The sequence below is a fragment of the Ambystoma mexicanum genome, chromosome 2q, assembly GCF_040938575.1.
Source record: "Ambystoma mexicanum isolate Mex_15411 chromosome 2q, UKY_AmexF1_1, whole genome shotgun sequence".
Lineage (NCBI taxonomy): Eukaryota > Metazoa > Chordata > Amphibia > Caudata > Ambystomatidae > Ambystoma > Ambystoma mexicanum.
Window position 1 is genome coordinate 349,673,189 of NC_090924.1, and position 15,530 is coordinate 349,688,718.

Below are 15,530 nucleotides of genomic sequence, written 5' to 3' on the forward strand. Positions count from 1 at the left end.
AGTTGGTGGTTGAACATGGGGTATCTGATTCATTGCGTGTTTGTGCAGGTGGGGTGCCAATTAGTGGTCGGCGTGAAGTTCATTTTTGGTTCAGCAGGGATGTTTCATTTCTTGTTGTCTATATATATATATATATATATATATATATACATTTGTATGTATATATACGCGTATAAATCTATCTGCAGACACTTTTTTTCATTTTGCACAGTGGCCATGTGTCAGGGGTTGGCAGGAGTTCTCCGTGGTGAGGTTAGTTGGTGTTCCCCTGGTAGGTGTTGTGTTGGATTGTTGGCCTTTTTACAGGGGGAGTAGTGTTGAAGTGTTGTATTGGTAGTGTTGTATTGGTTGATGGCCTTTAACAGGGGAAGAGTGTTGTGTTGGTTTTTGATGGCCTTTTTTTCGGGGGGAGAAGTGTTGTAGTGTTGTATCGGGTTTTTAGAACCCTGGTATGTGGTATGCGTGTGATGTGCTGGTGTGCGCGTGAGGGGCTGGGCGTTCGGAGAGTGACAGTTGGAGAGGAGCAGTTTGCCGGATGGGGATCCCGTGCCCTCGCACTAGACCTAAGCTGCATCCAGAAAAAATATACAAGAACGTAACGTACCTGGCTTGCCTACGCCTCATCTTTAATCATAACAGGGTTCTAGACAGTGAGATGAAGGGCAGGCAAGACAAAGGTGGCATGTGAATTTCTTGATGGGCTCCAACACACCAGATGCACCACGCCTTGACCTAAATGAGTTACTGAGGTTGGAGGAAGGTAAAGAGAAGCAAGTGGACAGTGAATTAAAGTGTTGAAGAACGGGGATGGGATGGACAGTCCAATAGAACCAACACTTCGAATGTGCAGTATCACTGGCCCCTTACTAGGCACTGGTCCCTGCCGCAGCCACTTGGAAAGCTGTGTTTAAGAGCTGAAAATGAACCATGGCTACAGGAATGCAATATTTATCTACATGTGAGCGCTGGCCTTCCAGGAAGAGTGAGGGGCTGGCAGGGCGAATCTTATACACAAGGTGTAAACTGTCCCCAGAGAGTGTCTCCTGGAGCCAGGAGTGGTGCCGCCTCACCCATCAGCAACTATGTGCACTAAAAAAGGAGGAGGAAGATGGTATGGGCTGCCTTTCAGGAGTAAGGTGGGGTTCACTGATTTGTACCCTAGTACTTCCACCTTTACACGATTTGGAATGATTTCTAGTGTCATAAATGTTGATTGCATAGTTTTAGTTTTGGAGCTGGTTCCAAAAATAGTTAAAATACATATGTGTCGGCCATCTGAGTTCCATATGATTGCCTGGTCATTTTCTACCATCTTGTGAACCTTCGACACTTCATGGTCCCCAGCTTTGCCCTGGATTACCTATTGCTGGCCTAACCCATTTGCATATCTCATGCCTTCTCCTCTTGACACATAGGCCCTACTCAACTTCCATATTTACCCATGCCTCTTCAATACCGTTTGTCTCTTTTGTCGGTACACATTCCACTGTCTAGTGACACATACAATAGCATTGGCTGTCTGGTTTCTAATGGCTCTTACTAGATCAAACATCTGACGCAAATCAGGCCCTTCCTAGACATATCCAGCCGTGCCACAGTGGCCAGGGCCATCATTGGTAGCCGACTGGACTACTGTGCTAGCAGTCTGTTGGGTGTGGGCAAAGGTGAACTTAATCATCTGCAAGTGGTGCAGAATAATGCTGTAAGGGCGGTAATGGGACTATGCAAATCGGATCATGTGTCTGCCCGGAGAGAACTGCACTGGCTGCCCATCGTCAAGAGAATCCAGTATCGCACCCTCTGCATAGCACACGTCTGCCTTTTTGGCCCGAGTCCATCCTTCCTGGCAGACAAGCTGAAATGGCTCCCTGACAGATGCTGCCTGAGGTCAAACAACTCAGGACTACTTTGGGTACCGAAAGCCAAATTGGTCCTGGTACAGAATGTCTCTTTCCCATTTTCTACTCCGCATTTGTGGAATACCCTTCCGCTTGATCTCCGCCTTTGCCCTAGCCTTTCTATCTACAAACGAAAGCTGAAAACGGTCCATTTTGAATAATCCCTGGGATGCCTGACGCACCCTAGCCCCTCGGTCTACACCTTTTACCTCTCACTATTTTCTGTTCTCTGTTGTATGTCTTGGTGCAGCACTCCTATGCCTCAGGGCCTTCGTCTCTAGTGCTTAATAAATAAATTAAATAAATACATTAATGTAGGCGTATTGCAAAACAAAATGGTGCTGCATGAGGTTTTCTAATCATAACGTTGAAGTGCCAGTTTTGTACTTACACACAGTGGCTCTCTGCCCGAGTTGAATGACTTCCGCACAAAAATACGACGTTGGGGAGGTGGATGTCTGTTGCTGGGCAGATGTGTGGTAGGTGGATGCCTGTGACTGTACAGCCGTAATGTGTTTGAAGTTGCATCAATGTGTTGGGGGCTTTGGCATTGTTGTTGTACCAAGGTCCAGGCAGATGAAAAGGCATATGCTGACTTTTCAGTGAGGCTACGGTTGTGACAATGCCAGAGATAACTTAAGTATAACGTATAGATATCACGTTCACACCTGCATATGCAGCATCTGTGAAACAGCAAGCGGACAGGGCGTCTACTACATAGGAAATACTTAATTTTCTAATGAGTTAATTTAATAAAGAAGTTGGTGCTTCAATTAAGGGCTTCGATAGCAACTCCCCAGTGGTGCAATTGGTAACTTCAAACAGGTAAGGGCTGTTCAGTCATAGACATCCACCTACCCCACATTTGCCCGAAACAAGACGTTCAGTGAGAGAAATGTGGATTGGTATTGGGCAGCCCAGATTTTCGTTCCTACCAGTTCCAGTTCCCGAAAGCATTAACCAGGAGCCCAGAGCTGGCCCCAGCAAAAGTGCATGCCCTTATTTGGTGTTTTATGGCAGAATTGCCATTGTAAATCACTTTTATGACGCTGCACTCAAAATATATGCCAGTATTGTTACTGTAAATCACTTTATTGATGTTGTACCCACAACATATGCAGACATTCCGACAGTAAATCACTGGTGGCATTTTCATTCTAAATAACTTTGATGTTGTTAGGGTCGCCACAATGTATGACAATCACTGTAAATCACTTCCATGATGCTGCACCCTCAGTATATATTTCACCATTGTCACTGTGAATTACTTTCAAGAAGCTGCGCCCACAAAAAATCTAGGTTTTGTCACTGCAAATAACTGAAGATGTTCCACCCACAATATATGAGGGCATTCTTACTGTGAATCACTTTGCATGATGCTGCACCCTCAGCATATGCCAGAATTGGCAGGTTAAATCCCTTTCTTCAAGCTGTACCCCAAATATACGGCAGTATTGTCATTATACCTTACTTTCATGAATCTGGGCCCACAGTATATTTCAGCATTTTCACTGTAGTTCATTTTCGTTAAGCTACGCCCACAATTTTTATCAGCGGTGACACTGCATTTCGCTTGCATGATGCTGGTTCACCCTGTGGCTCCCGGACCCCGCCAAATGAAACATATACTTGCAAGCCTTGCAGGCATGCTCACTCAGTCACACACACACTCATTCAGTCATGCAGACACATGCGCACAGGCACACAGATTTACTTGGCCCATTGCGCGTGCACACACATACACACACACACGCCCATTAAAACTGACACATACAAACACCCATTGCATACATTCATAACTTTCGAACCACGCATACAAACCCTTTTAAACGCACCTTCACTTGCACTGTGATCTGCTTTAGCCATCGGGGTTCCCTTTGGTCCAGTAGGGCTTAGAGGCAGCAGGACACGCCCCTCACAGGAAGCCAAGGGAGGAAGACGTTGGGAATGCAGCAGTGGCAGGGAGGGCCTTTGTTGCTCATTCGCACACACATGTGTTTATTAAGGGGCAGGGTCATCTTAAGCACTTTTGGGGCCCTGGGCACTGACATCTTTGGGGCCCCCCTCCACCAAACCAAAGGAATGAATTGATCAAGAATATCTGCGCGCACTCCCCCGCCCCCTCGTTGCGATCACAACCTATAACGTATAGGATGATATGCTGCCTCGGAGCATTCAAACTAAGCATGTTTACTCCTTTTAAGACCCCCTACCATCTCCATTATTGCTCTAATCAGAATGTTAAACAAGTAGCATTTGAAGGCCAACATTAGAAGTCTACGAAGAGTTAACTTCTGTTCTAGTGTAGCTACAGGATACTTTTTATCAAAAGCATCCAGGAAGGTATGCAGACTCTAGTATTAATCCAGGACCATATGTAAAATGTACTTGTAACACAGAATAGACAAGAACTCACATTAGCTTTCTCACAGAATGCAAAAGTGCTCAAGCCTGGATAGAAGAGATCAATTGGAAGGAAGGAGAAAGCTACCCATACTCTAGCATGGATAGTGGATGTAGATTAGAAGCTACCTGGATGGTATCTGTATCCAGACAGACTGAGATTAGCAGTGGGATATGGTTGTCAAATAGTGTTGCCATAGAGAGTAAAAGAACACGCTCCTGTGGTGTGCAATATATCAATGCTCACTATTATAGTGGATGCAACACTCTAGCCAGTGAACCAACGAGCGAGGCTTTTTTCAAGGTCATACCCGGAGAAGGAAATCGCTCGGAAGGCTGACCATATTGAAAGGTTTAGGGACTGGCAATGTTCAGAGGTTGGCAATACAAGATTAAATGAGATGCCGAGGATTTCACATTGGTTGTGGGGTGAAGCTGGGATTTGTGCCAACTCTGCAATTTCTGCATTTGAACACTTTCTTTTCCAGTTCTTACCATGAACTAAAATAATCTTATTTTATAAAACAGACTTGTAAAGTGCACAAATCACATTTCCAAACATGACAGTTTTTTAAAACAAAATATTATACAAGGCTGTTTTTCGCTAAATGGGAATGATTCTAGCTTCATTCTCTCCATCATCAAGGTAAGTAAATAGATACCAGCCTACCAACTGATGAGATTTAACAGATTTAATCTGGGTTTGTCTTTTTTATTTTAAAGCTTTAAATACTTCCAAAACACTTGCTTGTGAAATTGCATAAAAACCTTTCACTTTTACGAAAAAGCAAACAATTCTTTGTGTCAAATCGGCATACCTTGAAATATGCTTGTAACTGGTTGCCCTGGGTGTTGTGCCAAGATCACTGAAAATGAAGTATCGTACTAGAAACGTCATATGGTGTCTTTGTTGAAAGTGTGCCCCCTTTGTCCCATGTGTTTCGAGCTGACGTTGCTCTTTATCAAACTTGGGCACAAAGTAAACTGTTCTCACAAGCATATGTAAAGTAGCACACAAATTGGTAACACAGTTTAATGGTTGTATAAACCATTAGTGCCCCCGCAGTAGCGACAGACCAAAGCCTTGCTATTGGCCTAGCCTGGCGCAGAGAGGCTCACAATTACCCCAAGCTCTTTCTGTACTTTAAAATATGCTTATATGCTTACCCGAGGCCTACAAATTCTGGTCCGCTCTCTTCTGTCTACCACCCCTCCCACTCAAATGGCCTATAAAAGAAAAAATATCAAGCAATGGGCTAAACGATGTTACCAGAATGAGAGAAGGCAAACCTCACAGAAGACAGCGCAGTAATGTAAGAGATATTAGATTATTTGACCAGGATCACTGTATCATCTGCTGTCAAATCCAGGATACAAACATGGACGATGTTGTTCCATAGTCTTGAATTTGTATACTTATTCACCTCTTGGACTAACCGTTTATGCTCATTGCTGGAAGTGATTGCCTAGGTTTTACAACACCCCTTCTGAACAAACCAACTTCTAGACCTTCACCATACAGATGACATGTTCCTTTTTATAGCAACTTCTATCTGGTGCAGGTACATTGCTGATAATATCACCGGTTGTGCTACAAAACCAAGTACATATGCAGGCAGGTTTATACACTTCAGTCATAGGAAAGGCTCAGCCAGCCTTGCTGGAATGTGCTATTCTAATCTTGTATATAAAAACATATCTCTGCAATGAGTGCTTAACACACTGAGCTAATTTTTGAACTATTGTGGCACTCAATTTATCAATATGAATTTCAGCTTTGGCTATTGTACACAATCAACCTAATTTCCCCAGGAAGAACAAAATGCTACAGGAGTTGTGCAGTAGTGAACACACAGACTATGCATACTATAGTGAACACAGAAACATTACATGATGAATTGATCAAGGCAGAAAGTACTTGTCAACAACCGGCAGGCGATAGGATTAGAGCCTCAGCAGCACCCCATAAAATATCCTAATGTGTGCTATTTAAGTCTGGTGAACAATGGAATTTTACTTCTTTAGATCAGACAGCCTTGTGCCCTCCCCCCTCCAAGGTGGGGGCCCGGGGCAAGTTCCATTTTGCCCTCCCATAAACACCTCTCTGTTAAGGGGTATCCTGCAATGGCAGCGTGATGCATTGGGAGCAAGGTGGTGCACTGAGACGGAGGTGGGCTCCAAAGGGGGTGGTGGCCACCTCTGCAGCCCACTTGGCTCTTCTGCTCTCTCTTCGCGTGTAGAGCCTCTCAACAGTTCTCTTTGGTGCATGGAGGTTGGGTGCAGCTTGTTGGTGCATCTGCTGGAACTTCTGCTCTCAGCCATGTCAGAGTCAGCAGTGACCACCTGAATATGCAAGCATGACTAGTTCCTTGCAATAGCTACATTAAAGTTCATGTTTGAGTGTTCCCAGAATAAACAGCATAGAGCACACCTCAAGTGGTGAATTGAAAAAGGTAGCCTCTCTGTCCTCAACTCTGGGACCGAGTTGCGCCACTGGCGGACATGTGCCTCAATAGCCTCACTAGCGCATGACGTCACTGTCTGGTTCCTCCCAACCTATTCTAACTCATCTCTCAGCTAAGAGGCTCTGTGAAGGGTGGGGCTCATTTTGAAAACAGTGCATGTTGCACGGAGGCAGTTTTCCTTGTTTGCACTCCGAAGTGCAAAAAATCGAACCCATTCTGGGCGGACCTGGCCTTGTGTACATTATTTGGACTTCGTAGTGCCAACAAGCGCGAAGGCCTTCTGCCATCTACACACGCCAGGGGGCATTCATCATGGATTCCTATGGAACTCGCGGGCTTTGTAGAATGTATTAAAAGCCTGCGGATTCCGTAGGCAACCTGCGCATTAACGCCAGCATCAAAATCAGATGCTGGTGGTAATGAATGGATTCTTGGAAGGTGCAGCGATTTGGGGAGGCGGACACCTCAATTTCGGTCTATTCTCCAGCTACGCCACCCAAAAGTGCAAAATCCGCAGGAGTGCAAAAATAAATTTAAAGCCAGACGTAATGGGTCTGATTTACCAAAATGTTTTAACATGGGAAAGTCCCATTGAAAACATGTTTATAAATCTGGCAAATACCTTTACACCTGGTGGTACAACTCTTTATGGGCTCCAGGGGATTAGAAAAGGAGCCCCTTTTCTGTGATTCGTGGCATTCTATGCCTCCTGGCTTCCTGGGGGCAGCCTCTTTCCTAACGGATCGATGGCTTGATCAATAGTCGATAGTTTCTTGCCCAGAACCTCCAGATGGTTTAGTGACTGGATCACTACACCTTAAAAGTGCTCCCTCAAACAGATCTCCCATTTTCAGTGCACTCTTGTCTCCTCACACAGAGGTTCATTCTGATGGTCAAAGTTGAGGATGTTTCCCAGCAAAATGCCAGTGCCCCCTCAAAAGCTCCTCTACCATCCATACCATGCATTCCGGCATGCAAGTCAATCCCGCACACATATCCATACACCACACATGTGCGACTACATAGCATACGGCACAGGATGCAGATTCTGATTGCATTGGAACCCCCCTTTTTCCTTTTTATCATTTTATTCATCTCCTGTCAGCTCTCTTTTTGTTCTTATCAACTCTTTAGCAAGCATCTTAGAGTCTCCCTCTCCGAACCTCCCGCTCAGGGCGAAACACATTGGCAGCCGCCACTGTTGGGCTGCGGGGAGCGCTGTTATACTTTGCTTTCCATGAGTGAAGGCTGAAAACTGACAGCCAAACAGGGGGTGCACCTCTTTATCTGACAGGGGGCTATTTACTCCTGGTCCTCCTTGCCTCCATCAGGAGGTTAGATTTGGTACTGCTCGATTGCCTGGATAACCGCCACAGCAAAAAGGGGTTCTCGCACCTTTGCCACCCCATCATTGTAAAAATGTACCTTCTATTCACAACCTCGCTCCCTTAAAGAGTCTACATAAATTCAATAAAAAGAGGTCCAACACAATTTCTGACAGGTGAACCCTGTCCTTCTCATAGTAGCCAGGCACTCCCAGGTTTATCAGCCCATGCCTAATCGTTGCAAAGCCAGCCCCACTGCAAAATCTTGCCATGGCCATATTCAATTTCTTCCTTGACTTTTCCACTGCTGCATGCGATTTTGCCCCTCTACAAGAAAACCTACATATCTCAGACCAAATCAATTCGCCCCCAGGTCCTTGCTCAAGGATCAAAAATTGCAGCACATTTCCCTCGGCAGTGGTACCCTGCCCATCTGAGCCAGGTCGTTCCCACCTAGATCAATAACCATCGTCTCGGGAGGAGCTTCCTTTTAGGTCAACCTCTTCATCATGCTCTCAAGTTCGTCCAAACTCATACCTCACTTACCAACCATCGAATGTCGGTCTTTTCAAAGGCCCTTTTTCTTTTATTCATTCTGAAGTTCACCCTTTCTGCTGCTCTCGCTACAAATCACCCATGCTACTTTCCTGCTACTCGTGGCATCCTCTATCACAGGGGGGAAAATATATAACCATCATTGGCGTGCCCTACATCCTTTCGATCCTGACATACTTACTGTGAGCACCCGATTACCATTGCCTGATATCCATAATTCCTTGAATGGTCACCACTGACCCTGCTGCCGTGGAGGCTGCCCCATGCCGGCTGAGTGGCCATCACTGCCCGGAGCTGAAAAACTGCTAATGGAAGCACGTTTCTGTGGACCAGACTGGTTTTTTGCACCCACAGGTCTGACAACCCTAAAATTGTTTAGCAAACCAACTGGTCAGCAGCCGCCATGCTGTATGCGCTGCAGTCAGACCCATTGCATTTTACCTGCCTGATCCGTTTTAGACCTTCTCAGCAATAGACTAATCTCATGTTTCTGTAACGGCACTCCGGCCTCCCTCAAGCCCCCTTGGCCATCACCTGCCTTGTTGGCCACAGCAATTTCACTTACTCGAAAGGCCCCAAAAAATGCTAAGACGTACGCTGCTCTGAAGAGTATCATCTTGTATTCGTCGGCGCATACCTGTGCAATCTTGCTCATCATTTCTTTCAGGTCTTGGAATGTGAATGGCATCTGCGATCTGGCTCCCTGCATTTCAGTCTCCCTCAGCCTTTCATGGCTGCCCTTATAACATTGCTTTTTGTGGAGTTCTTGACTCCTTTGGTCCATTTGAAAAATTCTACTGCCGTAAAACTCGTTGCTGCCCATGCCCCTTGTTTCTTGGCCTTGTAGGCCTTTTTTTTAACTCAATAACATCCTTTTCTTGAATTACTCCCTTGGGCTTCATTATTTTCATGAAGTTGTCAAAATGACCCTAGTAACATTGCCACATACACAGGGCCAACAAGTTCTCCACGAGTGTCCCTCGAACAGCCTTGCTATCCCCCAGAGTCACTCAGGCATTACCGTCATCGCCTCCTCTACCCCCGGTCCGAGCTGGATGAATCTCTGCCACTGCAAACAAGACAATGGGGGGTCATTCCGAGATTGGAGGTAAGTACCGGCCTTTACCGGCATGGAGCAAAGAACGTGTCCGATCTGGTCACAGACCGCTAATTGCGGCCCATTACGACTTCTCGGGAACGAGCTTTGCGCCATGCCGGTAAAGCACCTAGCGGCATGCCGCAAAAGGGCTCGAAAAAGCACTTACCGACATGATGCGTGCCGTACCTAACAATACCGCCATAGAACAAAGTGGAAACAGCGATGTCCGCAAATAACGGTGGCCGTAAATTATGGCTGCCGTAAATTACGGCCACCGTTAAATAACGGAACCGGAAATATCGTCATCGCACAGGAACGGGAAGGAGCGCGGCGGCCATCTTTAAAAACACAATCCATTGCCATCCTCATCAGGCAGCACCCTTGGGAGCATTTTGAGCCCTGGAAAAGGCCATCACACCCTGCAGGAATGCCAAAAGCCCCAAAGAAGACAGCAGAAAGGCTCCGCAAGCAGCGATTACGCCTGGACGAGTTGTATGTCATGGTAGACACCCTTGAGGAGCATGCGGACATCATGTTCAGCTGGGACATGCGCAGGGAGCTGGTGCTCCGGAAAAAGAACATCTGGGCACTAGTGGCCCAGAGGGTGAGCGCAGTCGGCACCATACTCCGCACCTCAAACGACTGCCGCAAGCGGTGGGATAACCTGCGGTTGAGGGTGCGGAGCATCCTCTCCGCCAACCGCAGCCAGGCACAGCAGACCGGAGGGGGCCCAAGTTCCCCCATGAAACTGATGCCATGGGAGGAGACATGTGCTGGACTGATCAGAACGGAATCCATAGAGGGCGTCGGCAACATGGAGTGTGGGGCGCCGTCATCCGCTGATGGAGGTGAGTGTCCAAAGTCAACACTGCCAATGCCAATTACATGATATACACTCCCAAGGGCCGGCGAAGGCACCTTGTCATGGTGCCCTCCCCCCCATCCAAATCATGCCGAACCAACTGCCACCCAAGCAAGTCCCAAGTGCAAGGTCATAACGCACATCACACATAGTGCACAAACTGGCACATTCCATGATGCACACTGTGCAGCTGGGTGGCCAGTGTGCGAGTCAGACTGCACAGTACCAGGCCAGGATGGGTGACTCCGACATCTGCATACATATCACACCCATGAATAGAAAGTAGTGCTGTTGCATACCCAAAAGGCCATAAACCCCAAATTACTGAATATGTGAATGTAGCCATGAATGTAATTTGCGTCTCAAATAATCACTCATGCCGTCCCTCTCTTCTACCCCCACAGGCAGTGAGCATGACAGCGAGGAGCCCGAGACCAGCTGTCCCACCACGTCCAGGGGCAAAGGCAGGGTCCGCCGCATACCAGCCAGGAAGGACACACCCATGCCGGCTCCTGCAAGGCCCAAGGAGGGTGCACCACGCACATCCCTCCCTTCATCGGCGCCAGGTACATTGTCCGCCCCAAGGTCCGAGGAGTCCAGCATCGCTGGGGAGGTGGCAGCCACGGCAACCCTGGAAACAATGGACAGCCCCATGTCCATCTGTGGAGTGTCAGAGGAGGACTCATACCCCACCGTCCACACCCCAGAGCCCAGCAATTACCCACAGGTGTCGTGCAGCGACTCAGGGGAGCCTGACACACCTGGCCGATGTGCACCTGGAGAAGCACAGGAACACGCCAATCCCGTGTCCAGTCCCCCAGTCGAAGACCTGTCAGGGCATGTAAGCCCAATCCCCTTCAGGGATGACACCCCGTCAACTGATGCACAGAGTGCAGCACAGCTCACTGCCCTCATCACTGAGGTGATGCAAGACAATCGCCAGGGCAGGGTGGAGTGGCTTGAGGAACTAATGGCAATGCGGCAGGTGGTGACGGACAGTACAAACCGCCTATGCGAAGTCCTCGGACGCATTGCTGATGCCCTTGAGGCTGCGCATCCTACTCAGCCGGCTCAGCAAGAGGACACCCCTTCAACCAGTCGCTCAACCCCGGCAAGCCCACTGCGACGTTCACTACGTTCACAGCGCTGCCGGGACATGCCTCCCCCGGGCCCCAGGAGCATGGAGTAGTTTGCATAGCTGCCACATGTGGCCTTGATGGACACCATTGGACTACTGTTGGGGAGTTGGGGGGGATGGGGTGGGGGGTGAGGGTGTGTTGGGGAGTTGGGGGTGAGGGGGTGGGAGGTGGAGGGTATGTTTTACACTTATGCACTTAAAATTTCAATACACCGTTTGTGTTGCAAAGTTAAACCTGTGTGGACATTCATCATTGAGCATGTGTATTATGATATCTGACAGTGCATGGTGTACAAGTATCCCCACACCCAGTGCCCTATGTCCCCAAGTCATGCCACCCTCTGCTGACTTGTGTTTCGGTTTTAATGTCCAATCAATGTTTGCCACACAACATGTCCCTCCTGTGCACCGGCACCATGATGCTGTCCTGCCCCTTCCTCCTCCTCCTACACTTCATCTTCATCTGGTGTTAGCAGTCCCATGTCAGGGGACAGGGCACATTCCAAGGGATGCACATTTTGTGCACCATTACACATGACATGGGGGTCTTGGACAACTTCACATTGCAGTAGATGGGTGCCCCACCCGACCATCTTAGGCAACTCATTTGTGCCTTCTACAAGCCAAGTGCCTGCTTCATCACCACACGTGCACAGGTATGGGCAGTATTGTAGGCCTCCTCGGGCCTGTTCTGTGGGTTTCAGACAGGGGTCCTGAACCACGGTGTCAAGGGACAGCCACCATCACCTGCATGTGTAGGCATGTGTAGGCAATGAAGGTAAGTGTTTGGACTGTCATGGTCGAGAACTGAACTAGTCTTACATGGCAGCAGGTCATTTATGCCCATACGCACATGTCCATGGATGCATTTACCCCATTCCTGGCCCCGCTATGTGTCCAGTGCAATGGAATGATGTAGGGGGTAGCATCTTCGAGATGGTCTATGAACTATGGCACGCACATCTTGTAGTACAAGCATCGTTTATGCATGCAGCAGTCTTGGGGTTAGATCCATGAAGTGCTGTGTACTGTGAGATTCCGAAGTTGGGTGTGTTGGCTGTAGTCAGTGGCAAATTCATCATACTGCACTGATCCGTACTATGGTGACTTCCAGCACTCCTATGGGTGTGCCAAACCGGTGATGCAGTGTGGTGTCCCTGCTGGCCTCAGTTCAATCCACTCCCAGGGATGACTTTCCGGTCTGGTGATATGCTGGAGGCAGCCACATAGTGCATATGCAGTGTGTCTTCCTATATGCCCTTACAGTGTGTGAGGGCCGCCGATGAGTGGTGCATGTGTTGTGGTATGTGGCCTTGTGACATGTTGGTCATGTAGTGTTAGGTGTGTGCCTTACTTCATCAATGTGGGATTCTGTACTCATGTGCCGTTACACTGGCTCTGTGGCACGGTGTTTGGTGGGGTGCACATCGTGCACTGGCGTCAACATTTCAACCAGGTTTGAGTATGCAGGCACCCACCTCATGACACCGATGCATTGGCATGGTACAGTCAGACAACTCACCAAGCAGCCAGGCACGTCATCCTGCATGTTCCCCCATGTGGCAGGGTATCGTGGAGTTCAGCTGGGCCATTGAGTCATGAGTGGGTCCTGGATGTCCGACCCACCCATATGTGAAGATCTTGCTTGCGTTGCATACCGTCTGCACGTTGGTGGAGTGGTATTGCTTGTGGTTGCGATACGCCACCTCCATGCCATGCGGATCCGGCAACTCCACGTGGGTGCAGTCAAGGGCACCTATGCAATTTGGCATTCCTGCTAATACATGGAAGGCAACTTTTGTGTCGTATATCTCCTGGGTAGTCCATGGTAGGGATTTGTAGTCCCTTGTGTGCTTCAGGAGGTGATCCAGCACTTGGTTCTGTGTCCGTGAAATGAACGGTTGTGATATGCCATGCATGGGCCCTCTGTGTGCTGGTAGGTGCCTGTGGCATGGAAGTGGGGCACAGACTCCACCCTCAGTTGAGGGGGGATAGTGGTGCGCATTTCTATGATGCTCACTATCTCGTCATTTCTCAGGTCAACTATGGTGGTGATGGTGTCACAGTCAAGCTGGTACAGGGTGTGGATCTGCTCAGGGGTTAGCTTGAGGGACCGGACCTGATGCATGGGAATGGGGCTGCCAGGGTGGTGACGGTGGCTGCACTGGTGCTGCATGCTGGGCCTGTCTCACCCTCCTTCTCCTCCTGTGTCTCCTCTGTGGTGGGGCCTGGTGTTGTTATTGTAGTTGTGGCCTTGCAGGCAGGACCTCCTGCTTCATGTACTGCTACCACTATTGGTATCATCTTGGTGTGGGAGGGGGTGTGGTGTGTGGGTGTGATCCTTTTCTGCTGTGGCAGACTCCATTGCCTACACCTGTGCTGATTGTGTGCACCTGTGGCTCTGGGAACCACTGCTCAGGGTTCTTTACACCTTCTCTGAGATGCCTGTATGTACTCCATGCCGGTAAGGTACTTTACGGGCTTAAGGAGGCCGTTATTTACGTGTGCGCGTTACTTGTGATCAGCTCCGGTTTACGCCATGCCGGTAATATCGGCATGGTGTGTCACGCGTGCGACCCAAGACCGCTATTTACTGCATCGTACTTTATGGTACCGTAAATATCGGTCTGGTTGGTCAGAATAGCCCGTAGCGGTAAACAATGCCAGTGTTCAATTACCGGCATCATTTTTCCCTTACCTCCAATCTCGGAATGACCCCCAATGCGTCAGCAATGCTGTTCTGTATACCTAGTATATGCCTGGCTCTAATTTCTATGTTCAGTCTCATCCAGGTGAGCATCAGGAATTGTAGCAAAGTAAGCACCATCAGGCAATTCGCTGCACCATTATTCACAACCTGCACTACTGTTTGGTTATCACACCAAAGTGATCTTCTAGTTGAGCAACCTCTCTCGCCAGATGTAAAAAAAACTGCAATGGGAAACAGTTCTAGGAACATTATGTCCCCCGTTAGGCTCTGTTCATTCCATGCTGCCGGCCATGAGCTAGCGCACCAGCTTCCTGCCAAAAAGGCTCCAAATCCCAGACCTCCTGAGGCATCTGTGAAAAGCTTGATCTCTTTGCTAAACTGTAATGGATCCCTCGATAAAGAAACCCAATTAAAGGATTCAAGGAAAGTTTCCCAGACCTGCAGATCTCTTTCACTCCTGTCCGCAAAAGTATGCGGTGATGCGCTTGCATCAACCACACAGTCTTCTGGGCAAGCCTTCTAGCAAATACTCTAACAGCTGGGACAACCCTGCATGCAAAGTTAATTTGTCCCATCAATTTTTGCAGCTCTGCTAAAGTAGCTTTCTGTTTGTCTCTCGTGTTGTGCACTGCCTTTTTAAATTGCTCCCCCTTCTCTGCGTGGAGCCTGCAGTTACCTTCCATTGAGTCAATTTCAGCTGCGAGGAATGTCAATTTCGTTGTTGGCCTAACAGTTTTTTCCTGAGCTAGTGGGACACCTAGCTGATTTGCCAATTTCTCGAATGTACTTCCACTCCTTCCTTTCCTATAACAAGAAAGTCATCTAGGTAATGCGCCACTTTCGCTGCTGGATAATGTTTCCTTGGTGCCCGCTCAATGAAGGGTCTGACTAGCTCAAAATAGTGGCAAGAGACTGTGCAGCCCATAGGCATGCACTTGTCAAAGTACTGCTGTCCTTGAAAATGGAGACCCAGTAACCTGAAGCTCTATGGATGGACGGGCAATAGTTGGAATGCGGACTCAATGGGCCTCATTACGACCCAGGCGGACTTCGCGGTGCTAAATGCACCGCGAAG

General features: G+C 48.3%; 1 protein-coding gene across 1 annotated transcript; it reads left to right on the top strand.

Moving 5' to 3' along the window:
* The first annotated feature begins 10,172 nt into the window (after window positions 1–10,172).
* On the top strand, window positions 10,173–11,796 carry LOC138568704 (myb-related transcription factor, partner of profilin-like). Its single transcript, XM_069646486.1, has 2 exons — window positions 10,173–10,593; window positions 11,012–11,796. Exons 1-2 carry the CDS (start codon window positions 10,173–10,175, stop codon window positions 11,794–11,796), a joined length of 1,206 nt encoding a protein of 401 aa, XP_069502587.1.
* Window positions 11,797–15,530: the final 3,734 nt, after the last annotated feature.

Bases quoted from the DNA above. Each gene is read 5' to 3' on its own strand.
- LOC138568704 (XM_069646486.1), top strand. From the start codon at position 10,173: ATGCCAAAAGCCCCAAAGAAGACAGCAGAAAGGCTCCGCAAGCAGCGA. The intron at 10,594-11,011 runs GTGAGTGTCCAA...CTACCCCCACAG, and splicing joins GCCGTCATCCGCTGATGGAG to GCAGTGAGCATGACAGCGAG.